Here is a 27,484-nt window from a genome sequence, read left to right as displayed (position 1 = left end):
CCTCTCTGTGTTTCATCATTTTCCTTCAATTCGAAAGAGGCGAAAGAGAGAAAAGCATCAGAGTGAGCAAAACAGCACCCCGCTCTCTCTCTATGTGTAGGCCATCTATCTAATGCTGTCTGGTCCAAACGAGTATGACATTGATACAGGCCATTGCATTGAATAGAGCATTCGTCATTGACAGAATCAACTTCAATTGTTGCATCTCATTGTGTTGTCCGCTGGTGGCTAGCTAGCTAAAATGGTCCCTTTCCTAAATTAGCCATGGATGGAGATAGCGATTTTGACTTGTGATTTTACTTATTTCTCCGTACTGGCCAATGATTATAAGGGTGTTTCTGATCCAACCATTAATTCATACATTTTCTGCCCCTGACCTAAGAGGATGGAAGTTCAATATGTAGCTATAGATGTAGATATAGATTTTTTTTATTTATTTTATTTAAATGAATATTAAACTCCTTGCACACAGAACACCCAGCTGGTGATGGTGATAACTGAGTATACCAATCCTTGAATGGAAGTTCAGCTAGCTAGCAAGTATTTTAGACAGGTAGCCTTGGACAACAAAGAATAAAAGTGTGTACTTTATGACAGAGTGATAAACCGTTTCATCAACATGAAAGAGAGGAGGATGGCATCAGCATATTTCTCTACTTGCACAAACGCGCACACACAGAAATCAGAACCGTGGACAGCCACATCATATTTAGTTTATGTAGATTGGACTTAATTGTTTTTGGTATCTTTTAGTTGTCACTGTATTAGACTAAGCAGAGGTGATTTGATGTTTGATTTGAAGTTGAAATGGTGCTGGAATAGTGGAGACAGTTCTTGTTTCCTTTGTAACTTGCTGTAACTCTCTGTGGTTCGAAATCAATAGTTGTTTAGTGGTCCGAAAATGGCGGAAACATGAACTTTCTTGACCATGCTGTCAAGAAGACCATGCTGTCAAGAAGACCATGCTGTCAAGAAGACCATGCTGTCAAGAAGACCATGCTGTCAAGAAGACCATGCTGTCAAGAAGACCATGCTGTCAAGAAGACCATGCTGTCAAGAAGACCATGCTGTCAAGAAGACCATGCTGTCAAGAAGACCATGCTGTCAAGAAGACCATGCTGTCAAGAAGACCATGCTGTCAAGAAGACCATGCTGTCAAGAAGACCATGCTGTCAAGAAGACCATGCTGTCAAGAAGACCATGCTGTCAAGAAGACCATGCTGTCAAGAAGACCATGCTGTAGGTCATGTACTGTTTGTTACTTGCAATATGCTTTGTTGACTAAACCGGACAGAGGTTGCTATCCGGTTTTGTGATAAAACAAAGGTGTGATTGAATTTATTCTGCCACTGTGTCTTCTTATTTTCTCAGCCTTTAGGACTGACTATATACTGTATCACGGTCGCAAGGCAAATCAATGAACAGGTTATAGAGCAAACAATGCAATTATCACATAACATTGGTTGTAATATGACTTTTTTTGGCTTCCACAGTGATTTTACCCACACACCGCTTCTGGATATGGGACAGATACTTCAAAACGTTATTCCTTTTTAGAATAATTTTGACTATCTTTTTTTGCCGTTCATGAATGTGTTATTCAATGCATTTCTATGGGCTATAGTAGTAAAGGCCAAATTCAATACTTTTATCAAATAATGTCATATTTTCTGTTTATCTAAAGGGGTCCTAAAATGTTAAAACCAAGAGCTAAATCATCCATGGTATGACCATCTTAAAACAATGCCATATGTCACAGTAGCTTAGTAGAACCCCACCCCCCAACACCTTAGACTTTCAGTGAAATAATCAACCTACATTATCTCTTCATTATGAAGTCAATCATACAGACACAAAATGTAAAAATACAGTTACATTATACTATGTGGGTATGCTTGAGAACTCAACGGCGTTGAATGACATTCCTCGGCAACAAAGTGAGGTGGCATACTATCATTGATTGTAAACCCCAGCCTGTATTGAAATCTACAGTTCTTTCAAAAAGGGTTAGGGTTAGTATTCAACCCATTTGTTATGGCAAGCCAAAATAAGTTCAGGGGTAAAAATGAGCTTAAGTCACACTATTGTGTGCAATAATAGGGTTTAACATGATTTTTGAATGACTACATCATCTCTGTACCCTACACATACAATTGTCTGTAACTTAGTTGAGCAGTGAATTTCAAACAGATTCAACCACAAATACCAGGGAGGTGTTCCAATGCCTCGCTAAGGAAGGCACCTATTGGTAGATGGGTACAAAAAAGCAGACAATAGTTCTAAGTTTGAGCATGGTGACGTTATTAATTACACTTTGGATGGTGCATCAATACACCCAGTCTCTACGAAGATACAGGAGTCCTTCCTAACTCAGTCGCCGGAGAGGAAGGAAACCGCTCAGGGATTTCACCATGAGGCCAATGGTGACTTTAAAACAGTTAGAGTTTAATGGCTGTGATAGGAGAAAACTGAGGATGGATCAAGAACATTGTAGTTGCTCCACAATATTAACCTAATTGACATAGTGAAAATAAGGAAGCCTGTACAGAATACAAATATTCCAAAACATCCATCATGTTTGTAACAAGGCACTAAAGTAATACTGCAAAACAATTGGCAAAGCAATTAACTTTTTGTCCAGAATACAAAGTGTTATTATTGTGGAAAATCAATACTACACATTACTGAGTACCACTCTCCATATCTTCAAGCATAGTGGTGGCTGCATCATGTTAAGTGTATGCTTGTAATCGTTAAGGACTGGGGAGCTTTTCAGGATAAAAAGAAATGGAATGGAACTGAGCACATGCAAAATCCTAGAGGAAAACCTGGTTCAGTCTGGTTTCCACCCGACAATGGGAGATTAACTCACCTTTCACCAGGACAATAACCTAAAACTCAAGGCCAAATCTACAATGGAGTTGCTTTACCAAGAAAATAGTTAATGTTCCTGAGTGGCTGAGTTACAGTTTTGATTTAAATCTACTTAGAATCTATGGCAAGCCCTGAAAATGGTTGTCAAACAATGATCTACAACCAATTTGACAGAGCTTGAAGAATTTAAAAAAGAATAATGGGCAAATGTTGCACAATCCAGGTGTAGAAAGAACTTAGAGACTTAACTAGGTGTAATTGCCACCAAAGGTGCAAATATGTAAATGAGATATTTCTGTATTTAATTTTCAATAAATTTACAAAAATGTCTAAAAGCATATTTTCAGTTTGTCATTATGGTGTATTGTGTGTAGATGGGTGAGAAATGAATGTAATCAATTTTGAATTCAGGCAGTAACACAACAAAATGTGGAACAAGTATTAATATTTTCTAAAGGCACTGTATTAGTCCAATGGAAATCTGTTTGAGTTCTCAAGCATTCTATCATTTCAGACACAGCAGTTGCATTAATTGCATAACTAGAACCTTGGTATTTTGTTTTCAGAAGTTAGAACACTCTCAACACTAGTGCGTCTGGTGATGCATTAAGTGACCAGTTTATTAAGCAATAAGGCCACCATTTTGAGAAAAAACTACTGGTTCTGCAGAGTCATTTAGCAGAGGTGGTAGATACGAAATAGAGCTGTTTACAGAAAATAACGTTCAATGAATCCACAATAAATTCATTGTGCACAGTGTGGTTAGCTGACCACCTCTGACGAGACAGATGAACAAGCAGTCGATGAGTTGATCAGTAGAATCGAGGCTAGTTATTGAAAGGGCTGTCTTGACAAGAGGCAGGAATGTTCCATTGAGCCTGTTGGTCAAAACAAACTATAGAGGGTTTTATATTCAGTGTTCCAGAGCTGTTGTCAGTAACCAAAAGCACTTCTGTATAATACATCAGTAGGACTGATACAGCACAGTTTTATGTGAGGCCAATGCTCCAGAAAACTAGAGATGCTGTATGATCGAGTTGTATCACCTCAGGCTCTCCTGATAGGAATACTGCTGAAGAATGAGGAGAAGAGTGGGGAGACCTGTCCTCATGGTGTGTCCGCAGGGATGGATGGAGAGACGAGTGTTCAGTCCCATTCACTGCCTCTTCTAGGTGAACTTGGCTCTATTCAATCAGATCCGCTTTAGCCAATATCCGATAGCGGTTAGAGCTGTCAAATCCACTCAGCCAACACAGCCACAAGTGGCTCCTGGCATTATACCTAACACAGACATTGCCATTGGATCGCACTGAGTCGCATTATCAGAAACCCTATGCAGCATTGTTCAAAAAAATTAGAACACTGGAATGTGAGATGTAATCTACACCTTCATTAGGATGATAGAAACCCTCATTATTTTATTTTAAGATTTTTTACATTTGAACATAATTATTTCTTATATAGCCTACACTTTCTCCTTCTGAACTTCTAACTTGAGTGGGGCGGGTGTTGCTTCATGACAATGATCGCAAGAGCAGCTGCTCACCGATTTGAAGGCTCCAATGCAGTTCCACCTCTGACTTGCCAAATCATCCTCTATTTGGGTGTCTGCTATCACCAGTTAATTCTTTATCTGATTCAATCTAGGCCTTGTTTGCTTTCGCAAACTTGGTTGGTTGCATTCTCCAACCAAGTCACGGATCGGATCCTGAGTGTTGCAGCCATCTAAGGCACTGGTTTGGACCACATCCTCATTTTAAGTCCAGTAGCTTTCAAATATACAGTATTCAGCAAACGGAAGTATACATATAGTATATTTCAGCTCTAACAAAACAAAACATTTAGTCGGAAAATGACAGACCATTAAAAGGTTTTGTGACCATTTTTAAACCATTTCATAAAATAGTATTTGTTATTCTAATCTGTGATAGCAGCAGATCCTATTCAATAACATACATTATGCATACACATAGACTTCTTACAGTTCTTTTTAATCATCACTTTCAGATTAACAGGAATTTGCTCCTTTTGGTCAGCTAACAGTAATCCAACCATTATGTACTTGGATGTGCTTCCAACACAGCTACTGTACCTTAATGTTAAGTCATAGTGCACAACACATACATGTGCATAGAGGGGGAAGTGCTTCTCATTGGTCCTTATTTGAGTTCCCCAATGAATCCATGTTCATCAGCCAAGTAGCTAAATGTCATTTCTAATGCAGTATACATCATGATGCTGTTGTCATAATCAGCCAGTTAAACTAATAAAGAAAAAAGGATGTGAGAAATAAGGAGACAAATAAAGAGGTGGAGGGGAATAGGGAAGTACTTTAAATACAAATGTATTTCCTCACATAGATTTTCAGTTCATGTGAATTTTTGGACATGGATGCCATTGATGCCAGAACAATATGTGCAAAGGGAAGAGATATAATAACAGAGTGAGAAAGAGAGAGAGAGAGGGAAAGGAAAGGAGATCATATCATCTCGAAGTTGGTCGGTACTCCTTGGGCACCCCGGCCATGTTCCTCTTCTTAAGGGCAGCGTCTACAGTCATGACCAGTTCGTCAATGCTAGCACGCATCTCGGGTGTGTACGGGTCGTACTCCAGCTTGCGCAGGCCAGAGCGCTTGAAGTTGCCATCCTTCTGTCCCTCTACACAGAGCAGGCGGTCCTCGGCCACCTCCAGGCCCAGAAACAGGACCATGTCCTTGAGCTTGGAGAACAGCTCCCTCTTCAGCTCTTCAAAGTGGACCACGTGGACGTTTCTCCCATAACGCAGCCAGTCCAGTGTGTGGGATGCCCACCAAGGAGCATAGTTCTTCACAAACTCAGGCCACTCTGCAAAACAACACAGGACACCGATTTATTTAAAATGTTTAAAGGGTACACAATTGAGCCCCGGATACATCAAAGTGTAAATTATTCTACTGAAAAAAACGAACACCCATAAATGGGGAACTATTGGTTGAATGAACAGCAGTAAAGAATACAATTTGAGAGAAGCAGGTCATTTCTGCAGCTCTAAACATCCCCAGGGATTCCTGGCTAGTGAATTCAACAGAGGAGGCCTCTCTTCTAGCAGGCGCATCCTTTTTTTTTAGCAGGAAATGAAGCTGTGAAGAAAGGTACACATCCCCTTCCCCAGCCCCTTTCCCTGCAGAATAATCTTCAAACACTGATGTTATTTCATTTGAGAGGTCTGGTGCAATTCAACTAGTGTAATCACAGCACATAATGCATTCTCTGAGACACGGGCTTCCTTAAGGGGATTCAATGAATGACATGTAGCAAAGCAAGTTTTAGTCCTTTTAGCAGACAGACAGACCTGCTGCAGTCTGGGAGGCTCCGGATTGACCACCAGGGTCAATGGAGAGCTTCATGGGAGAACATACTGATGAGCAGGTAACAGCTAGGACAGAGATCTCCTGTTTTGGCACCAGTAGGTCTACCAGCACCCCACAGTCTACACTGTTGTTCAATTGGCTGTTAAGACAGTTCACTTCACCATACAATTTTGGAATACTTTAATGGAGAAACTTTTCAATCATTTATAATCTACAGTTCATATTGGAATTGGCAGGCAAAGCCAGGACTGCATTATCATGTACTGTATCTTTACTAGGAGGAGAGGGATACTTGTTAAAGTGTAATCCCTGCTGAGTTAGCAGTGCAGGCTTGGGGATTCAGATGATATGGGAGTGGAAGCTACACTGTCATAGTGAACTACAGAAGGACATTGCAAGTTAAAGTGAAACAGAGTCTGCCACAGTTCTCTTCTCAGATAGCAGCACAAAATCTGGAGGCCCAAAACACCACAGCTATTAAATCCCCCTTGAACAAACCTCATGTTTTGTATGCCAAGCCCAGGAAGGTTTGGTTAAATAACTACAGTAGACTGTCCTAATCAGAGCAGGATATTACAATTCAACCATTTGAATGTAGTATGTGAATGGATAGACGTTTGTTTGCTTGTCAGCTAGTTGGGATTCAGTTAGAAATCAGAATGTGCAGTTAATTTCTGGCCATGGACCAAGGTTGTTGAGCTCCTCTGGAAATCAGGAAGTACGGAATGTTAGCCTCTAAGCACAATATGAAAATGTGAAAGTTGTTGGGGCCCAGGGGGCCAAAAAGCTAATACAGTAAAGTGAAAGGAGCTGAGTGAATAACTGAATTATGTAGCCAAGGGACAATTGTTGGTTTAGAGAATGTCGGATAATCTTTTTGACAAATTCAATCATCCACATAATCATTCAGAGACCACTTCCGAATATGACACATAGCCTACTGATACTTATGCATATGTAGCATTCAAACTCTGGCCAAAATAAGTTATGCCCCCAAGGTAATTAATTGTATAAGGCTACAGTGCGTTGAAAGGCAACAGTAACTCTAACGTTCTTACACAATGTCCTGCTGACTCAGATATTCCATCCCAAACTGCATCCTATTCCCTATTTAGTTCAATACCCCTATGGGCTCTGGTATTGAACTTTATAGGTATTATGGTGTCAATTGGAGCATGCCAGGGACTCTTCTTCCCTCCAGATCACAACTGGCAGCTGTCAGAAAGCCTTTTCTCTCTCTAACGCTCCCATCGCTACACCTACACATAAAAGAGAAACAATCATGGCAGACAGCAGTCTGAATCTGCTGATGGATTTGAATGCTGGGGTCTGCAAGTCTTCATCTCTCTCCCAGGAAAATCTCACTGGAGATTTCAGATAGGAGCCGGTTGCCATGGTTACTGACACACTCAAGTGTGTCGAGGGAAAAATACATAATGCGACAACACAACATAAAAAAAATCTGCCTGTTGGAGAAGCTGAAATTGAGGAAATTTTATAACACGATAATCTGTTAAAAAAATTAAATAAAAAAATATCAGAAGACAATTCAAATTGAAAAAGGGACTGTAGAGTCTAGAAAGTGTGCAGAGAAACTGATTACTCAAATTTGTATTTTGGAGAAAACATGCAAAGAGAAGTCTTCCCTCTGAAAGGCTCTTATCGTAAGCCTATTAACTTATCCCTTACTCTTATCTTACCAACATATACCAATGTTCATTTCTCAACATGCATACTGAAATAGTATTTAACCTGTCTCCTCCCCTTCATCTACACTGATTGAAATGGATTTAACAAATGACATCAATAAGGGATCATAGTTTTCACCTGGTCAGTCTATGTCATGGAAAGAGCAGGTGTCTTTAATGTTCTGTACACTCACACATGCATTGCTCATCTGCTGTACTCGTCTCACAAAACCAAGCACAGTTTCTCATATTGCCTAGGCTAAGGTTCACACAAGCCAAAACTACGTAGTGACAACATACTGGCACTTCCTCAATGTTCTATCTGACTCTCTCTTAGTGTTAATGCAGAAGGTGAAGTCCAAAACGCCATTCTATCATTTAAATATATATATTTTTTTATTTTACTAGGCAAGTCAGTTAAGAACAAATTCTTATTTTCAATGACGGCCTAGGAACCTGCTTGTTCTGGGGCAGAAACATAGATTTGTACCTTGTCAGCTTGGGGACTTGAACTTGCAACCTTTCGGTTACTAGTCCAACGCTCTAAGCACTAGGCTACCCTGCCGCCCCATTACCAGTCAAAAGTTTGGACACACCTACTCATTCAAGGGTATTTCTTTATTTTGATTTTTGTCTACATTGTAGAATAATAATGAAGAGATCAAAACTATGAAATAACACATGGAATAATGTAGTAACTAAGAAAGTGTTAAACAAATCAAAATAGATTTGAGATTTGAGATTTTAGGCAAAGGGTGGCTACTTTGAAGAATCTCAAATATAAAATATGTTTTGATTTGTTTAACACTTTTTTGGTTACTACATGATACCATATGTGTTATTTCATAGTCTTGATGTCTTCACTATTATTCTACAGTGTAGAAAATAGTAAAAATAAAGAAATACCCTTGAATGAGTAGACGTGTCCAAACCTTTTCTGGTACTCTAAATTGAAATCCTCTGTGGTTTATCACATTAGTTGATAAGGAAAGAGCCACTGAACATTGGCACACAGTCGCATAATGGAGGAAGGGCACATCTACATTATACCAACCCTGTTCATATCTGTTGAGTTCACCTAGTCATGACTCATCAATAATGCAGACAATTGGGTAAAACTTTACATTACCCTTATTACTGTACAACTATACTCACACAATTACTGTGTAACAGTATTGTAACTACACATTGTACTTACACTGTACTTACAGCAGTAACCCTATTAACCTTAGCCCATAACCTAGCCTCTTGTCCACATCCTGGCTCAACCCCTACCCTAAGTACAGTGTAAATAAAGTGATATAAAGAGCAATGACAATAGTTGTTACACTGTAATTACAGCAATAATTACATAACAATAAGGGCACTGTATCATTGGCTGAAGTCTCACCTTTCCCTCTCCAGTGGGCCTGTGAGGCAAATCCAATATGGCCGCCGTACTTGCGGTTGAACTCAGCCATGAGCGCTTTATAAGGGTTGCGGATCATGACGATGCTGGCGTCAAAGGCTTCAATCTCCTTCTTGCCGCTCTCATGTGTTTTAATGCAGACGTTCCTACCACTCCGCCAATGGTCTCGCTCACCTTTGAAGCCTTTTAAAAGAAGAAACAACAACGACAAAACGTGAACATGCTTAATAGTCTAATTTTGGCTGTTTAATTGACTGCATGACTTCCCAATGTATAACTATCCAGTACCCATGTCACCTGTTACCTCCAGGTTAGGCCTACAGTACCTTTGTTGTAGAGTGAGCCATCAAAGTAGTAGCTGCCTGTGTAGAAGCCAGTGGCCAGCTCTATGAGGTGGCGGGCCCAGGTGTTGCCAGCCCCGGGGAAGCTGGCAAGGGCCATCAGCTGCTTGGAGCGCGTGGGCAGGAAGTGCCGGTCCATACAACGGTTATCTGAGGAAACACAGGAAAGAACACAGGTCACACATGTGATACACAATAATACATGATACACAATAATACATGATAATACATGAAATACTCAGAATTATTTGCGTTCCTTCCAAAAAATGTATTATGAACCAGACACAAACTTTAAATACAATACTAGCTGGAGAGTGAGTGAGAATGTCAAAGGGCCTATGTACTTTACCATGACAGGTGAACATAGAAAGCTATTTCAGGGTCATACATCCTACATTTAACATTTTTTAGAAGGGGGATTATTTAAGATGTTCTTTGAGGAGGTAGGGTTTCAGGTGCTTTTGGAAGATGGACAGGGACTCTGCTGTCTTAGCTTCAGGAAGCTGGTTCTATCATTGGGGTGTCAGGACAGAGAAGAGCTTGGGCTGAGCTGAGTGGGAGCTGCCCTCCCCTCCCGTAAGGGTGGGAGGGCAAATAGACCAGAGGTGGCAGAATGGAGTGCTTGGGTTGGTGTGTAGGGTTTGATCATAGCCTGAAGGTAGGGAGGGTAGTTCCTCTTGCTGCTCCGTAGGCAAGCACCATGGTCTTATAGTGGATGCGAGCTTCGATTGGAAGCCAGTGGAGTGTGCGGGACATGGGAGAACTTGTGAAGTTTGAAAACCAGGCGGGCTGCAGCGTTCTGGATATGTTGCAGGGGTTTAATGGCATAAGCGGGGAGCCCAGCCAACAGCGAGTCGCAGTAGTCCAGGCGGGAGATGACAAGTGCCTAGACCTTGAGCAGACAGGTGCTTCTACTACAGAGAAAGAACTGGGCAAAGGTAATGTATATCGCCATTGAAATCCAGTCATTGCTTCAAATGTCCTGCACTATACAACACAATGACCCTCATGACCTAGAGACTGACTCAGTAGACGTGTAAGCTTTGTGAGTAATGTGGTTGGTGTGAGTGGGGCTCTGTGTAGATTATGATGTTGTAACTCTGGAGGCTGTTTAATTTCTTGGTGACAGGGGGGCAGTATTGAGTAGCTTGGATGAATAAGTTGCCCAGAGTAAACTGCCTGCTAATCTGTCCCAGATGCTAATATATGCATATTATTAGTAGTATTGGATAGAAAACACTCTGAAGTTTCTAAAACTGTTTGAATGATGTCTGTGAGTATAACAGAACTCATATGGCAGGTGAAAACCTGAGACAAATCCAACCAGGAAGTGGGAAATCTGAGGTTTGTAGTTTCATTTAAGTGATTGCCTATCCAATATGCTGTGTCTATGGGGCCAGATTGCACTTCCCAAGGCTTCCAGCAGATGTCAACAGTCTTTAGAAAGTTGTTTGAGGCTTCTATTGTGGAAGGGTGTCGAATAAGAGCTGTTTCAACAAGTGGACAATGGCTGAGGCCAATCAGTTGTTTACTGCGCGGTCACGCGGGAGCGCCGTTCCTTCTTTTTCCTCTGTAATGAATACGCTATTGTCCTGTTGGAATATTATTGAAGATTTATTATAAAAAGACCCTAAGGCTTGATTGTAAACATCGTTCAGATATTTCTACAAACTGTAATGGAACTCTTTTGACTTTTTGGATTGTGTGCTCGCGCATTGTGCCTTTGGAATAGTGAACTAAATAGCCATTGCCTCTCCCTCTCTTACTGATAAAGACAGTTGCAGTTTATATATTATCGATTATATATTTTAAAAACAACCTGAGGATTGATTATAAAAAACGTTTGACATGTTTCTGTGGACATTGCGGACATTATTTGGAATTTTCGTCTGCGTTGTCGTGACCGCTCTTTCCTGTGGATTTCTGAACATAACGCGCCAAACAAACTGAGGTATTTTGGATATAAAAATAATCTTTATGGAACAAAAGGACCATTTATTGTGTAACTGCGAGTCTCGTGAGTGAAAACATCCAAAGATCATCAAACGATTAAACGATTAATTTGATTGCTTTTCTGATTCTCGTGACCAAGCTACTTGATGCTAAGTGTACATAATGTTTTGTCGAGCGATCGATAAACTTACACAAACGCTTGGATTGCTTTCGCTGACTGATTGCTTTCGAGACGCAGGTGGATTAACAAAAGGCTAGGCTGTGTTTTGCAATATTGCACTTGTGATTTCATGAATATAAATATTTTTAGTAATATTATTTGAATGTGGCGCTGTGCAATTCAGTGGTTGTTGATGACAATTATCCCGCTAAAGGGATGGGTAGTGTCAAGAAGTTGCGTGTGAGCTAATCAGTTGTGTTGTGACAAGGTTGGGGGGTATACAGAAGATAGCCCTATTTGATAAAAGACCACATCTATATTATGGTAAGAACAGCTCAAATAAGCAAAGAGAAACGATCCATCACTAGGTCAGTCAATCTGGAAAAGGTCAAGAACTTTGAAAGTTTCTTCAAGTGCAGTCGCAAAAACCATCAAGCGCTTTGATGAAACTGGATCTCATGAGGACTGTCAGAAAAGGAAGACCCAGAGTTACCTCTGCTGCAGAGGATAAGTTCATTAGAGTTGACTGCACCTCAGATTGCATCCCAAATAAATGTTTCACAGAGTTCAAGTAACAGACACCTTTCAACATCAACTTTTCAGAGGAGACTGCCTGAATCAGGCCTTCATGGTCAAATTGCTGCAAAGAAACCACTACTAAAGGACACCAATATAAAGAAGAGACTTGCTTGGGCCAAGAACCACGAGCAATGGACATTAGACCAGTGGAAATCTATCCTTTGGTCTGATGAGTCCAAACTTTAGATTTTTGGCTCCAACCGCTGTGTCTTTGTGAGACGCAGAGTAGGTGAACAGATGATCTCCGCATGTGTGGTTTCCACCGTGAATCATGGAGGAGGAGGTATGATGGTGTGGAGGTGCATTGCTGGTGACACTGTCCGTCATTTATTTAGAATTCAAGGCACACTTAACCAGCATGGCTACCACAACATTCTGCAGAGATACGCCATCCCATCTGGTTTGCGCTTAGTGGGACTATCATTTGATTTTCAACAGGACAGTGACCCAACACACCTCCAGGCTGTGTAAGGGCTATTTGACTAAGAAGGAGAGTGATGCGGTGCTGCATCAGATGACCTGGCCTCCACAATCACCCGACCTCAACCCAATTGAGATGGTTTGGGATGAGTTGGACCGCAGAGTGAAGGAAAAGCAGCCAACAAGTGCTCAGCATATGTGGGAATTCCTTCAAGACGGTTGGAAAAGCATTCCAGGTGAAGCTGGTTGAGAGAGTGCCAAGAGTGTGCAACGCTGTCATCAAGGCAAAGAGTGGCTACTTTGAAGAATATAAAATATAAAATATAATTAAACTTTTTTGGTTACTACATGTTCCATATGTGCTTTTTCATAGTTTTGATGTCTTCAATATTATTCTACAATCTATAAAATAGTAAAAATAAAGAAAAACCCTTGAATGAGTAGGTGTGTCCAAACTTTTGACTGGTACTGTATACAGTGCCTTGCGAAAGTATTTGGCCCCCTTGAACTTTGCGACCTTTTGCCACATTTCAGGCTTCAAACATAAAGATATAAAACTGTATTTTTTTGTGAAGAATCAACAACAAGTGGGACACAATCATGAAGTGGAACGACATTAATTGGATATTTCAAACTTTTTTAACAAATCAAAAACTGAAAAATTGGATGTGCAAAATTATTCAGCCCCCTTAAGTTAATACTTTGTAGCGCCACCTTTTGCTGCGATTACAGCTGTTAGTCGCTTGGGGTATGTCTCTATCAGTTTTGCACATCGAGAGACTGACATTTTTTCCCATTCCTCCTTGCAAAACAGCTCGAGCTCAGTGAGGTTGGATGGAGAGCATTTGTGAACAGCAGTTTTCAGTTCATTCCACAGATTCTCGATTGGATTCAGGTCTGGACTTTGACTTGGCCATTCTAACACCTGGATATGTTTATTTTTGAACCATTCCATTGTAGATTTTGCTTTATGTTTTGGATCATTGCTTTGTTGGAAGACAAATCTCCGTCCCAGTCTCAGGTCTTTTGCAGACTCCATCAGGTTTTCTTCCAGAATGGTCCTGTATTTGGCTCCATCCATCTTACCATCAATTTTAACCATCTTCCCTGTCCCTGCTGAAGAAAAGCAGGCCCAAACCACGATGCTGCCACCACCATGTTTGACAGTGGGGATGGTGTGTTCAGGGTGATGAGCTGTGTTGCTTTTACGCCAAACATAACGTTTTGCTTTGTTGCCAAAAAGTTCAATTTTGGTTTCATCTGACCAGAGCACTTTCTTCCACATGTTTGGTGTGTCTCCCAGGTGGCTTATGGCAAACTTTAAACAACACTTTTTATGGATATCTTTAAGAAATGGCTTTCTTCTTGCCACTCTTCCATAAAGGCCAGATGTGTGCAATATACGACTGATTGTTGTCCTATGGACAGAGTCTCCCACCTCAGCTGTAGATCTCTGCAGTTCATCCAGAGTGATCATGGGCCTCTTGGCTGCATCTCTGATCAGTCTTCTCCTTGTATGAGCTGAAAGTTTAGAGGGACGGCCAGGTCTTGGTAGATTTGCAGTGGTCTGATTCCCCCTCCATTTCAATATTATCGCTTGCACAGTGCTCCTTGGGATGTTTAAAGCTTGGAAAATCTTTTTGTATCCAAATCCGGCATTAAACTTCTTCACAACAGTATCTCGGACCTGCCTGGTGTGTTCCTTGCTCTTCATGATGCTCTCTGCGCTTTTAACAGACCTCTGAGACTATCACAGTGCAGGTGCATTTATACGGAGACTTGATTACACACAGGTGGATTGTCTTTATCATAATTAGTCATTTAGGTCAACATTGGAGAGATCCTCACTGAACTTCTGGAGAGAGTTTGCTGCACTGAATAATTTTGCACGCCCAATTTTTCAGTTTTTGATTTGTTAAAAAAGTTTGAAATATCCAATAAATGTCGTTCCACTTCATGATTGTGTCCCACTTGTTGTTGATTCTTCACAAAAAATACAGTTTTATATCTTTATGTTTGAAGCCTGAAATTTGGCAAAAGGTTGCAAAGTTCAAGGGGGCCGAATACTTTCGCAAGGCACTGTATCTGAAATGCAGCCATATACACAACAATTGTCATTTTGCACGCAAGAAATCACGCTACAGTATGTTGAAGAGAAGCACCACAAAGATTGATAGGCCAAGACGTGCTCATTAAAACAGCACAAACCGTAACCATCGATTTAGGACCCTAGCCAGTCAAGGCCATGAAAGCATAACACTAGATGCACTGCCAATTCCGACACCACCTGAGTGGACAGCCGGAGAACAGGAGCACTGTGCAAGTGCTCACCTCAGAGCACAACCAACTGGCTACATTGGCCATTGTCCCTATACCCATCAATAACACAAACCTGTATATCTATCAATAGCAATTAGACCTGCAAAAGCAAGGAATAACATTAAAAATCACAGTAAAAAGCAAAGGCCTAAATTGTACATTACATTCAGAAATCAACCGAACAACCAGTAGGGTTACATGAGGGAAAACAAATTAATTAACAATTATGTTGTTGTTTACGCAATAATAAAAACAGACCCTTATAAATGCAATCTTGGTCAGGTGGCCATAATTTGAAAGCTTGCTCTTTTGCCAACATGACTAAGTTATAAATATTATCTTACACTGTTAGGCTTTAACACATAGAAAGGAGTCATGAGCAATGTTCTCTCTAATTTTGGCGGGCACTGAGGGCATTTTTGGTCTTGTGAGCGGAAACTTGAAGATGTGAGATTTTTGTGCAATTTCCAGGCTGGGTTTACAGTGAACACTGAGGCTGTACCCTTACAGTTTTAAACAGTAGCCAATAGGCTATTGTGGCTATTTCGGTATAATGTAGCCCTACCAACAAAACCAATGGAGCAAATCCAATAACATGTTCACATGGAAATAGTTTTTGATTTCTATGATATAGCCTACAGTAGCCTGTGGTGTTCAATGCAGGCCTACATTGCATGACACTCTTAAAAAGGTTTTTACATTATGAAGGGCTTGACATTAATTAATGATTTTTTTACTTGGTCTGTAACACCATAGGCCAAATACTGTAGGTGACTGTAAATGACATTGTATGGTGCAAGAAACCACTTTACAAACTACAATGAATTATTACTACCATACAGATAATTAGACAATGTAGGCTATCCCTCTGCATATTGGCGTATTTGCATATTCAAGCCTGTCTCAAAATACAACTCTGCCCCTTTAATTAAGACACAAGCTTTTTATCTGACTGGCTTTTCAAAGACAGCTTGAAATGCAGTCTACACGTAAGAAGAAGCGATAACTCCCCATTGCTGACCTATGCTTATCAAAACCGGGCCTACGCACCCGCCAATATAGTTTTACTCCATTGCCCTCTGGCTCTGCTTACAACAAAAATACAGACTCAAGCTTGCAAAGTTAGATTTGTTATGGTTTGTTGCATTGAAAAGGAGCTGATATAATGTTGACTAGATCACAGGACAAACTTGATCTATATAGTGCAAACTAATGGGGCGAACTCAGTGAATTTCAATCTCTTGCATCTCTGCACAGTTTGGTATTTCGTCTGCAGGGCAGTCCTGCAGGAGCACGTGCGCAATTTAGAGGGAACATTGGTCATGTGAGGCGGGTGTTCCGCTATGGATTTTCTTCACAATAGACAAATATGGGTTAATTCTGTTCAGAACAACCCAGGGTATGAAGCAATGTCATCTTGTAACTGTACATCAAAGATAGTGATCATAAATGTTGACAAGGTATATAACATTAGTTTCATGAACTGGAAATGTGAAGTGCACATTTGGACTCAGGGGTGTTTGGCTTGCTTGTATGACATCAATGCTGTATTTATTATAATCCTGAACTTCTTATCTTTCAAAATGCATCTAGTCATCCTAATTTACATCATTTCCCTCACTCAGACAACAAAACGTGCAAAGGTTGCCCAATTAGCAACTTCTTGTTGCATGAGGTGCTTAAGGTCAGGACGGCTGTCAGTCAAACTCGATTCCTCTGATGTAAAAGAAAATCAGACCAGTATCACTTTTTTATTTTCTTTCCAAAACACTTGAGTGTGCCATCTTTGACCAACTCTCTAGCTATCTCTCTCATAACGATCTAATTTACCCTTACCAGTCAGGCTTCAAGACGCATCACTCAACCGAGACTGCTCTCCTCTGTGTCAAGGAGGGAGACTGCTCTTCTCTGTGTCATGGAGGCTCTCCACACTGCCAAAGCTAAATCTCTATCCTCTGTTCTCATCCTCCTAGATCTATCCGCTACCTTCGACATAGTGAACCATAAGATCCTCCTCTCTACCTTCTCGGGGCTGGGCGTCTCAGGCTCTACACACTCTTGGATTGCATCCTACCTGGCATGCCGCTCCTACATGGTGTCATGAAGAGGATCTGTGTCTGCTCCACGTACTCTCAAGACTGGTGTCCCCCAGGGCTCGGTACTAGACCCTCTCCTCTTCTCTCTATACACCAAGTCACTTGGCTCTGTCATATCCTCACATTGTCTCTCCTAGTATTGCTATGTGGATGACACAACTACGTTTCTCGTTCCCCACTTCTGACACCCAGGCTGTGACACACATCTCTACATGCGTGGCAGATATCTCAGCTTGGATGTCGGCCCACCACCTCAAGCTCAACCTCGACAAGACAGAGCTGCTTTTCCTCCATCACAGTTGGCAACTCCACAGTTTCCCCCTCCCAGAGTGAAAAGAACCTTGACGTGACCCTGGACAACACAATCCTACCTCACACAGGAACCGGCGCTGGTCCTAATCCAGGCACTTTTCTTATCTCGTCTGGTCTACTGCAACTCGCTGTTGGCTGGGCTCCCCGCTGGTGCCATCAAACTCCTGCAACTTATCCGGAACCCTTCAGCCCGCCTGGTGTTCAACCTTCCCAAGTTCTCCTATGTCAACCCGCTCCACCGCACATTTCACTGGCTTCCAGTTGAATCTCGTGTCCACTACAAGACCATGGTACTTGCTTACGGGGCAGCAAAAGGAACTGCCCCTCCCTACCTTCAGGCTATGCTCAAACCCTACACCCCAACCTGAGCACTCCTCTCTTCCAACTCTGGTGTTTTGGCCCTCCCACCTCTACAGGAGGGCAGCTGCTGCTCAACCTAGTCCAAGCTCTTCTCAGTTCCACCATTGGGGTGCCAGGACAATCTTTCCCCTGAAGCTAGCACAGTAAAGTCCCTGCCTATTTTCCCGAAAACATCTGAAACCCTACCTCTTCAAAGAGTATCTTAAATAATCCCACAGCACCTCTCCTCACCATTAGCTTTGACTTTCTACTTACTGTGATATGTGGTTGTCCCACTTAGCTATCTTAACTGTAAGTCTGTAACTGTACGTCAGTCTGGATAAAAGCATCTGCTAAATGACTAAAATGTTTTTTTTTAAATAATGTAAAAACCAATATAGCACTGTGAAGCGCAGAGCCTGAGCTCGGACATTATTAATAGCATGTTACTTACAGCCACTAGGCCAAATTTAGGTGCTTAACAGAGCCCAAATCTGCCATGTTCAACCTGTTAACGGGCACGTGTGTAAAGGGCTATGGAAACAAGAGATGCTACAAGTCAGTAATGTGTGCTGAGACAGCTGGGGATGCACAGACCTTCCTCATACTGGAGCAGAAAATAAAGGTCACATAAAACATGGCCAGTGAATAATATTAAATATGTAACTTTTTAAACAACTACACAGTAGGCTTCCTTTTTTGAGTTGCATTGACTGTTGTTTTTAATGGTATCCTTATAATATGACAGGCCCAGACCAGTATGTTGTTGTACACAGTTTATTTGAGCCTCTATTTCTGCTTCTGAATGTAATTAGAGTTGCTACAGCACCAAAGGCAGCATCGCTCACAGCCTATCTGAGCAGCCATCTGCAGAAGTGTGATAAAACAGCCACGTAGGGGGGTGTGATGGTGTGAGCTAGCCATTTCACAAGAACACCCTCCCAACACCAGCTCATGGTCAGAAATACTGCCACTCCTGTACCACTTTCAGCACTCTGCCAATCTGTTCTACTCAAAGAGCATCAATACACATCTATGGAAATCCATCCTTTAATATGAATGACATTGGTAATAGTAATTGATAATGACTGGTATATCCAGTCATTACAACTAGAGAGGGCTTAGAATGATGATAATGACTGGTATATCCAGTCATTACAACTAGAGAGGGCTTAGAATGATGAGGTCAGTGGCACATAGTGACTCGTTTACCTTGGACCTGTGTCTGGTACACCACAAAGTACTTGTCATTCCCACAGCTCTCAAACTCTTCACCATGGCAGCGGTGCAGGCACATTTCCTCATCCTCCATCTCATGGAGGGAGAAGTGGGGGGTGGGGAACCCACAGAGACACCTGTCTCCAGCTAGAACCGCTAGAGACAGCTCCTTGAGGGCAGGAAGGAGGGAGGAGTGGGATGTCAGAGGGAGAAAGATATATGCATATGATACACATGCACACAACACTATAGCTGTGCTTAATACTCATACTAACCGCACTAACCATACTATTTTTGACGTAAATTGAGTATATAGTATGCTTATTGATCATAGTATGGATATAGTTAGTATGCCAAAAGTTCCCAGATGACATAATAAATTCGCCAAAATACGAGGTATAGATGCAGTGGACACTATTTCAGTGCTTTAAGGGTCCATAATGCAATTTTTCAGGAAATGGGCATGGCTTCATACATTTTCAGATTTGAAGAAAATTTAAGAAAATATGCTGCCGAAGTCCGATGAGAGCGTCTCCTTGTTCGGGCGGCGTTCGGCGGCCGACGTCACCGGCCTTCTAGCCATTCCCGCTCCATTTTTCATTGTTCAATTTGTTTTGTCATTTGTTCCCCGCACACCTGGTTTACATTCCCTAATCACATTGCGTATAAAAGTAAAATGGCCTCTTTGTAATTATTGATTTTGCTTAACTGTCCTACTGGAAACGTGTCCTGTGAATCCTAGTGTACTGTTTTTGTCACCCATGCCCTTTATGTATATAATTTTCAATATTTGTCCTTGTGTGGAATTGTTATGTGTTACGTGTTTTATGTGATGCACCAGGCTGGTTTTCCATGTTCCGTGTTTATTTCACGAAGTATGTTTATTTGGTAACTATAGCTTTTGTGACTGTTTTCGCGCTTTTGATTTTGACGCAGTTGCGTCCGTCTGCTGTTTGCTCCTGCCTAAATAAAGTGTACGCCTCTCTGCTCTCCTGCACCTGACTTCGCTACCAGTACGCACACCCGTGACAGAATACCACACCACCCATGTAGTCAGCAGGAGCTGGAATCCCGGTTAGAGGCGTCGAGGAACGCGTCCGAGGACACTCGGCGATGCTGCAACATCTTGGCGCCATGATGAATCGCGTTGTCCAGACCATGGACCACTGGGAGAGACAGGGAGTCTCTCCAGGGCCTCGACCAGCACAACCAGGGGTATCTCTACCCTCCCCTCCTGGATCCGATCCGAGTAGGATGCTTCTCTCCCTTCCCAGGGAGTATGATGGGACGGCAGCACGGTGCCAAGGGTTCCTATTACAGCTGGACCTATACCTGGCCACCGTTCACCCAGCTCCATCTGGAAGGGAGAGGGTGTCCCCCCTCGTCTCATGCCTCTCAGGGAGAGCTCTGGATTGGGCAAATGCCATGTGGGGAGGAGATGCGGCGTTGGACCACTTCGACGAGTTCACCCAGTCTTTGACAATCCGCCCGAGGGTAGAGCGGCGGGGGAGCCGCTCTTCCACCTGAGGCAGGGGACGAGGAGCGCCCAGGAGTTCGCCCTCGAATTCCGGTCTTTGGCTGCCGGAACAGGATGGAACGACAAGGCCCTTAACGACCACTATCGATGCAGCCTGCCCGAGGACGTCCGGCGGGAGCTGGCCTGCAGGGATGCCACCATCACCTTTGACCAACTGGTGGATCTGTCCATCCGGTTGGATAACCTGCTGGTCACCAGCGGACGTCCAGAGAGGGCTCTGCCGGTTCCATCTTCCAGCACCCCCACTCCGGTGCCCATGGAGCTGGGAGAGGCTGCGCTTAGGGAGGCTGGAGGAGGGGCCTTCATGTGCACCATCTGTGGCCGCAGAGAGCACACTGCCAGTCAGTGCTGGGTTGGTCCCTCTGGGAGTCGAGGCAGCAGGCAGGGCTCTATGGCGTCACCCCAGGTGAGTAGGCACCACTCTCATCCAGAGCCCTCTGTTAACCACCTGTTTTCCCTGCATAAGGGACTCGTCGATTCAGGTGCGGCTGGGAATTTTATCGACAGAGCATTCGCCCTTAGTTTAGGAATTCCCATGGTTTCTGTTAGACCTTTCCCGGTACACGCACTGGATAGTCGACCATTAGGGTCCGGGTTAATTAGGGAAGCCACCATCTCCCTGGCCATGGTGATACGGGGGAGTCACGAGGAGAGAATCAGTCTCTTCTTCATTGACTCTCCTGCGTTTCTCGTGGTACTAGGCCTTCCCTGGTTGGCTCGTCATGACCCCACCATTTCATGGCAACAGAGGGCTCTAACTGGGTGGTCGCGAGAGTGCTCGGGGAGGTGTGTAGGGGTTTCTGTTGGTGCTACCACGGTGGAAAGTCCAGACCAGGTCTCCACTGCGAGCATCCCCCCAGAATATGCCGATTTGGCTCTCGCCTTCTCCAAAAAGAAGGCGACTCAATTACCACCCCATCGACAGGGGGATTGTGCGTTAAATCTCCTGGTAGACGCTGCACTTCCCAGGAGTCACGTGTATCCCCTGTCGCAAGCAGAGACGGTGGCTATGGAGACATATGTATCTGAATCACTGCGTCAGGGGTACATTCGGTCCTCCACTTCACCCGCCTCCTTGAGTTTCTTTTTCGTGAAGAAGAACGAGGGAGGTCTGCGCCCGTGCATTGACTATCGAGGTCTCAATAAAATCATGGTGAGGTACAGTAACCCGCTACCTTTCATCGCCAAGGCGATTGAGTCAATGCACGGGGCGCGCTTCTTCACAAAACTGGATCTCAGGATCCACACGTCACCCTCCTCTGGTCATCCTGGTACCGGTCAGACGGTGCGCTGTCTTAGTGGGAAGTACTGGTGGCCCACTTTGCGTGCCCAGTGCAAGGCTCCTAGGCACCTGCCCAGAGGTAAGTTACAACCCTTACCAGTTCCACAACGGTCGTGGTCGCACCTGTCAGTAGATTTCCTGACCGATCTTCCTCCCTCCCATTGTAACACCGCGATCCTGGTCGTTGTTTACACACATCTTCCGGCACTACGGGGTACCTGAGGATATAGTGTCTGATCTGGGTCCCCAGGTCGCGTCGAGGGCCTGGAAGGCGTTCATGGAACGTCTGGGGGTCTCGGTCAGCCTTACCTCAGGTTTTCACCCTGAGAGTAACGGGAAGGTGGAGAGAATAAACCAGGATGTGGGTATATTTCTGAGGTCCTATTGCCAGGACCATCCGGATCCCTCTTTGGCGTTCATAGTGGAGGTGGACGCGTCCGTGGCTGGGATAGGAGCCGTGCTCTCTCAGCGCTCGGGCACGCCACCAAAGCTCCGCACCTGTGCCTTCTTCTCGAAGAAGCTCAGCCTGGAGGAGCGGAACTATGATGTGGGGGACCAGGAGTTGTTGGCTGTGGTTAAAGCATTGAAGGCGTGAAGACATTGGCTTGAGGGGGCGAAACACCCTTTCCTCATCTGGACTGACCACCGCAACCTGGAGTATATCCGGGCAGCGAGGAGACTGAATCCTCGTCAGGCAAGGTGGACCATGTTTTTTACCCGTTTTGTGTTTACACTGTCCTACAGACCAGGTTCCCAAAATGTGAAGGCAGACGCACTGTCCAGGCCTCCTGCCTAGTAGCGCCGGTCTTGTGGGAGCTGGCGTTACGTACAGAACCCGCTCCACTCCAGTGTCCAGCTGGACAGCCGGGGCAGTGGGCAGCGTTCGTGCCCTGGGCAGAAATGGCCTAGAACTCACTCCGCCACTCCTACACTAACCTCACCCCCTTCCAGTGTGTATTGGGGTATCAGCCGGTTCTGGCTCCTTGGCATCAGAGTCAGACCGAGGCTCCTGCGGTGGACGACTGGTTCCGGCGCGCGGAGGAAACATGGGATGCCGCCCATGTCCACCTTCACTTTCTGGTCTGCGAAATACCAGCAACAGTGTGTGAAAAGCTTGTGAAGACTTACAGAAAACGTTTGACCACTGTCATTGCCAACAAAGGGTATATAACAAAGTATTGAGAGAAACTTTTTTTTCTGGATTTTTTTTCCCTAATTTTGTCTGTCATAGTTGAAGTGTACCTATGATGAAAATTACAGGCCTCTCTCATTTTTTAAGTGGGAGAACTTGCACAATTGGTGGCTGACTAAATACTTTTTTGCCCCACTGTATGTTACATGTTTGAGTCATCATGTGCATTAGTATCATAATTTCTAACTTCTTTGCATTCATTTTTGCTTACGCTTGTGTGTTGACTCCATATTAATGTTGGTTTTAAGTTTTGGCTGACTTTTCTTAGCGGATGTACAATCATCGCGAATTGAATTACGGGGCGTTTCAGGCCCGGAGTGAACATAATTGTACACTCGCAAACTCACTCAAAAACGAGGGTTGAGGGGATTACGTTGCCAACTTCCCTTGCTTGGCTTATCGATTTTATTATTTATTTATTATATTATTATCATCTGGACCAACGACAAAGATGGCCATGGGGATTCCCCCAAGGGCAAAAGGCGAGGGTAAGTGGAGGAGGGTGTGTCTTCTGAGTTTGAAACGCAGCCCTAGTATCTCATTTGAAAGGATAATGTTCGTTTACAGTAAAATAAAATTAAGTAATAGTATATACTATGTAGTATATACTCATTAAGTATGTAGTATACAGTATGTTAGTATGGGTATTCGAACACAGCTAATCTCTTTCTCTTCTTCAGCAAACAAGCAAACACACATCAAAATCTAACATCACAACATGTACATTTTCCTCACCTTCTCTGTGCAAAAGTCCACACACTTCTCCACTGACATGTTCTGGATAACAGCGCTGATGGGCAGGGCGAGGGTGACGTTGTCAGGTCTGTGGAAGCACCCCTTAAAGATGGCACTCCCATCTGAACCAAGGATAAACACAACCAAAACAACATACTAGATTAGTATTGATCACTAACCCATTTTCATGTGTTCTGACTGAACAAAGCTTTCAGTTTGACCCCTATAGTATCCATCGACCCCTCCCTTGGCCTTGCTAGCAACCTAACACAGAGCAGCCTGCCCTGACCCAGCAGCAGCCTGACCTTACACAGCAGCGGCCTGCCCTGAGTCGTTGCCATCACACCAGGGACTGCCTGGCTCTCCTGCACTGGCTGTCTCAACAAACTTCCTCCCCAGACTGTCCCTATGGGCAACCACAGTGCACACAGGCCCAGCCATACTGTAAAACAGCAAATAACAGGCTCAGCCATACTGTAAAACAGCAAATAACAGGCTCAGCCATACTGTAAAACAGCAAATAAAAGGCCCAACCCTACAGTAAAACAGCAAATAACAGGCCCAGTCCTACAGTAAAACAGCAAATAACAGGCCCAGCCCTACAGTAAAACAGCAAATAACAGGCCCAGCCATACTGTAAAACATCAAATAACAGGCCCACCCATACTGTAAAACAGCAAATAACAGTCCCAGCTATACTGTAAAACAGTAAATAACAGGCCCAGCTATACTGTAAAACAGTAAATAACAGGCCCAGCCCTACAGTAAAACAGCAAATAACAGGCCCAGCCATACTGTAAAACATCAAATAACCGGCCCACCCATACTGTAAAACAGCAAATAATAGTCCCAGCTATACTGTAAAACAGTAAATAACAGGCCCAGCCAGACAGTAAAACAGCAAAAAACAGGTCCAGCCATACTGTAAAACAGCAAATAACAGGCCCAGTCATACTGTAAATCAGCAAATAACAGGCCCAGCCATACTGTAGAACATCAAATAACAGGCCCAGCCATAATGAAGAACAACAAATAACAGGCCCAGCCCTACAGTAAAACAGCAAATAAAAGGCCCAGCCCTACAGTAAAACAGCAAATAACAGGCCCAGCCCTACAGTAAAACAGCAAATAACAGGCCCAGCCCTACAGTAAAACAGCAAATAACAGGCCCAGCCCTACAGTAAAACAGCAAATAACAGGCCCAGCCCTACAGTAAAACAGCAAATAACAGACCCGGCCCTACAGTAAAACAGCAAATACCAGGCCCAGCCATACTGTAAAACAGCAAATAACAGGCCCATCCATACTGTAAAACAGCAAATAACAGTCCCAACTATACTGTAAAACAGTAAATAACAGGCCCAGTCATACTGTAAAACAGCAAATAACAGGCCCAGCCCTACAGTAAAAAAGCAAAAAAACAGGCCCAGCCATACTGTAGAACATCAAATAACAGGCCCAGCCATAATGAAGAACAACAAATAACAGGCCCAGCCCTACAGTAAAACAGCAAATAAAAGGCCCAGCCCTATAGTAAAACAGCAAATAACAGGCCCAGCCATACTGTAGAACAGCAAATAACAGGCCCAGCCATAGAGTAAAACAGCAAAAAACAGGTCCAGCCATACTGTAAAACAGCAAATAACAGGCCCAGCCCTACAGTAAATCAGCAAATAACAGGCCCAGCCATACTGTAAAACAGTAAATAACAGGCCCAGTCATACTGTAAAACAGCAAATAACAGGCCCAACCCGACAGTAAAACAGCAAATAACAGGCCCAGCCCTACAGTAAAACAGCACAAAAACAGACCCAGCCATACTGTAGAACATCAAATAACAGGCCCAGCCATAATGAAGAACAACAAATAACAGGCCCAGCCCTACAGTAAGACAGCAAATAAAAGGCCCAGCCCTACAGTAAAACAGCAAATAACAGGCCCAGCCCTACAGTAAAACAGCAAATAAAAGGCCCAGCCCTACAGTAAAACAACAAATAACAGGCCCAGCCCTACAGTAAAACAGCAAATAAAGGGCCCAGCCCTACAGTAAAACAGCAAATAACAGGCCAAGCTCGACAGTAAAACAGCAAATAACAGGCCCAGCCCTACAGTAAAACAGCAAATAACAGGCCCAGCCATCCTGTAAAACAGCAAATAACAGGCCCAGCCATACTGTAAAACAGCAAATAACAATCCCAGCCATACTGTAAAACAGTAAATAACAGTCCCAGCCATTCTGTAAAACAGTAAATAACAGGCCCAGCCATACTGTAAAACAGTATATAACAGACCCAGCCATACTGTAAAACAGCAAATAACAGGCCCAGAAATACTGTAAAACAGCAAATAACAGGCCCAGCCATACTGTAAAACAGCAAATAACAGGCCCAGCCATACTGTATAACAGCAAATAACAGGCCCAGCCACACAGGAAAACAGCTAATAACAGGCCCAGCCCTACAGTAAAACAGCAAATAACAGGCCCAGCCATACTGCAGCACAGCAAATAACAGGCCCAGCCCTACAGTAAACAGCAAATAACAGACCCAGCCCTAAAGTAAAACAGCTAATAACAGGCCCAGCTCTACAGTAAAACAGCAAATAACAGGCCCAGCCATACTGTAGAACAGCAAATAACAGGCCCAGCCCTACAGTAAAACAGCAAATAATAGGCCCAGCCATCCTGTAAAACAGCAAATAACAGGCCCAGCTATACTGTAAAACAGCAAATAACAGTCCCAGCCATACTGTAAAACAGCAAATAACAGGCCCAGCCCTACAGTAAAACAGCAAATAACAGGCCCAGCCCTACAGTAAAACAGCAAATAACAGGCCCAGCCCTACAGTAAAACAGCAAATAACAGGCCCAGCCCTACAGTAAAACAGCAAATAGCAGGCCCAGCCATACTGTAGAACAGCAAATAACAGGCCCAGCCCTACAGTAAAACAGCAAATAACAGGCCCAGTCTTCCTGTAAAACAGCAAATAACAGGCCCAGCCATACTGTAAAACAGCAAATAACAGTCCCAGCCATACTGTAGAAGAGCAAATAACAGGCCCAGCCATAGAGTAAAACAGCAAAAAACAGGTCCAGCCATACTGTAAAACAGCAAATAACAGGCCCAGCCCTACAGTAAATCAGCAAATAACAGGCCCAGCCATACTGTAAAACAGTAAATAACAGGCCCAGTCATACTGTAAAACAGCAAATAACAGGCCCAACCCGACAGTAAAACAGCAAATAACAGGCCCAGCCCTACAGTAAAACAGCAAAAAAACAGACCCAGCCATACTGTAGAACATCAAATAACAGGCCCAGCCATAATGAAGAACAACAAATAACAGGCCCAGCCCTACAGTAAAACAGCAAATAAAAGGCCCAGCCCTACAGTAAAACAGCAAATAACAGGCCCAGCCCTACAGTAAAACAGCAAATAACAGACCCAGCCCTACAGTAAAACAGGCCCAGCCATACAGTAAAACAGCAAAAAAACAGGCCCAGCCATACTGTATAACAGCAAATAACAGGCCCAGCCCTACAGTAAAACAGCAAATAACAGGCCAAGCTCGACAGTAAAACATCAAATAACAGGCCCAGCCCTACAGTAAAACAGCAAATAACAGGCCCAGCCATCCTGTAAAACAGCAAATAACAGGCCCAGCCATACTGTATAACAGCAAA

General features: G+C 43.4%; 1 protein-coding gene across 7 annotated transcripts in view; it reads right to left on the bottom strand.

Annotated features, from left to right (window-relative positions):
* Positions 1–4,670: 4,670 nt before the first annotated feature.
* Positions 4,671–27,484, bottom strand: part of wscd2 (WSC domain containing 2) — a 110,273-nt gene continuing 87,459 nt past the window's right edge. For all 7 annotated transcript variants that reach the window (XM_052478861.1, XM_052478860.1, XM_052478859.1 and 4 more), the window contains 5 exons: positions 23,803–23,924; positions 19,051–19,225; positions 9,646–9,810; positions 9,302–9,502; positions 4,671–5,717 (listed from right to left, as the gene is read on the bottom strand). In XM_052478861.1, coding sequence (XP_052334821.1) covers positions 5,359–5,717; positions 9,302–9,502; positions 9,646–9,810; positions 19,051–19,225; positions 23,803–23,924 — 1,022 coding nt within the window. In that variant the 3' untranslated portion in view covers positions 4,671–5,358. The remainder of the gene's footprint in view (positions 5,718–9,301; positions 9,503–9,645; positions 9,811–19,050; positions 19,226–23,802; positions 23,925–27,484) is intronic.

This window comes from Oncorhynchus keta, chromosome 25 (genome assembly GCF_023373465.1).
Source record: "Oncorhynchus keta strain PuntledgeMale-10-30-2019 chromosome 25, Oket_V2, whole genome shotgun sequence".
Classification (NCBI taxonomy): Eukaryota; Metazoa; Chordata; class Actinopteri; order Salmoniformes; family Salmonidae; genus Oncorhynchus; species Oncorhynchus keta.
Note: the sequence above shows the minus strand (reverse complement) of the source record. Positions and strands in the feature narration are given on the sequence as shown.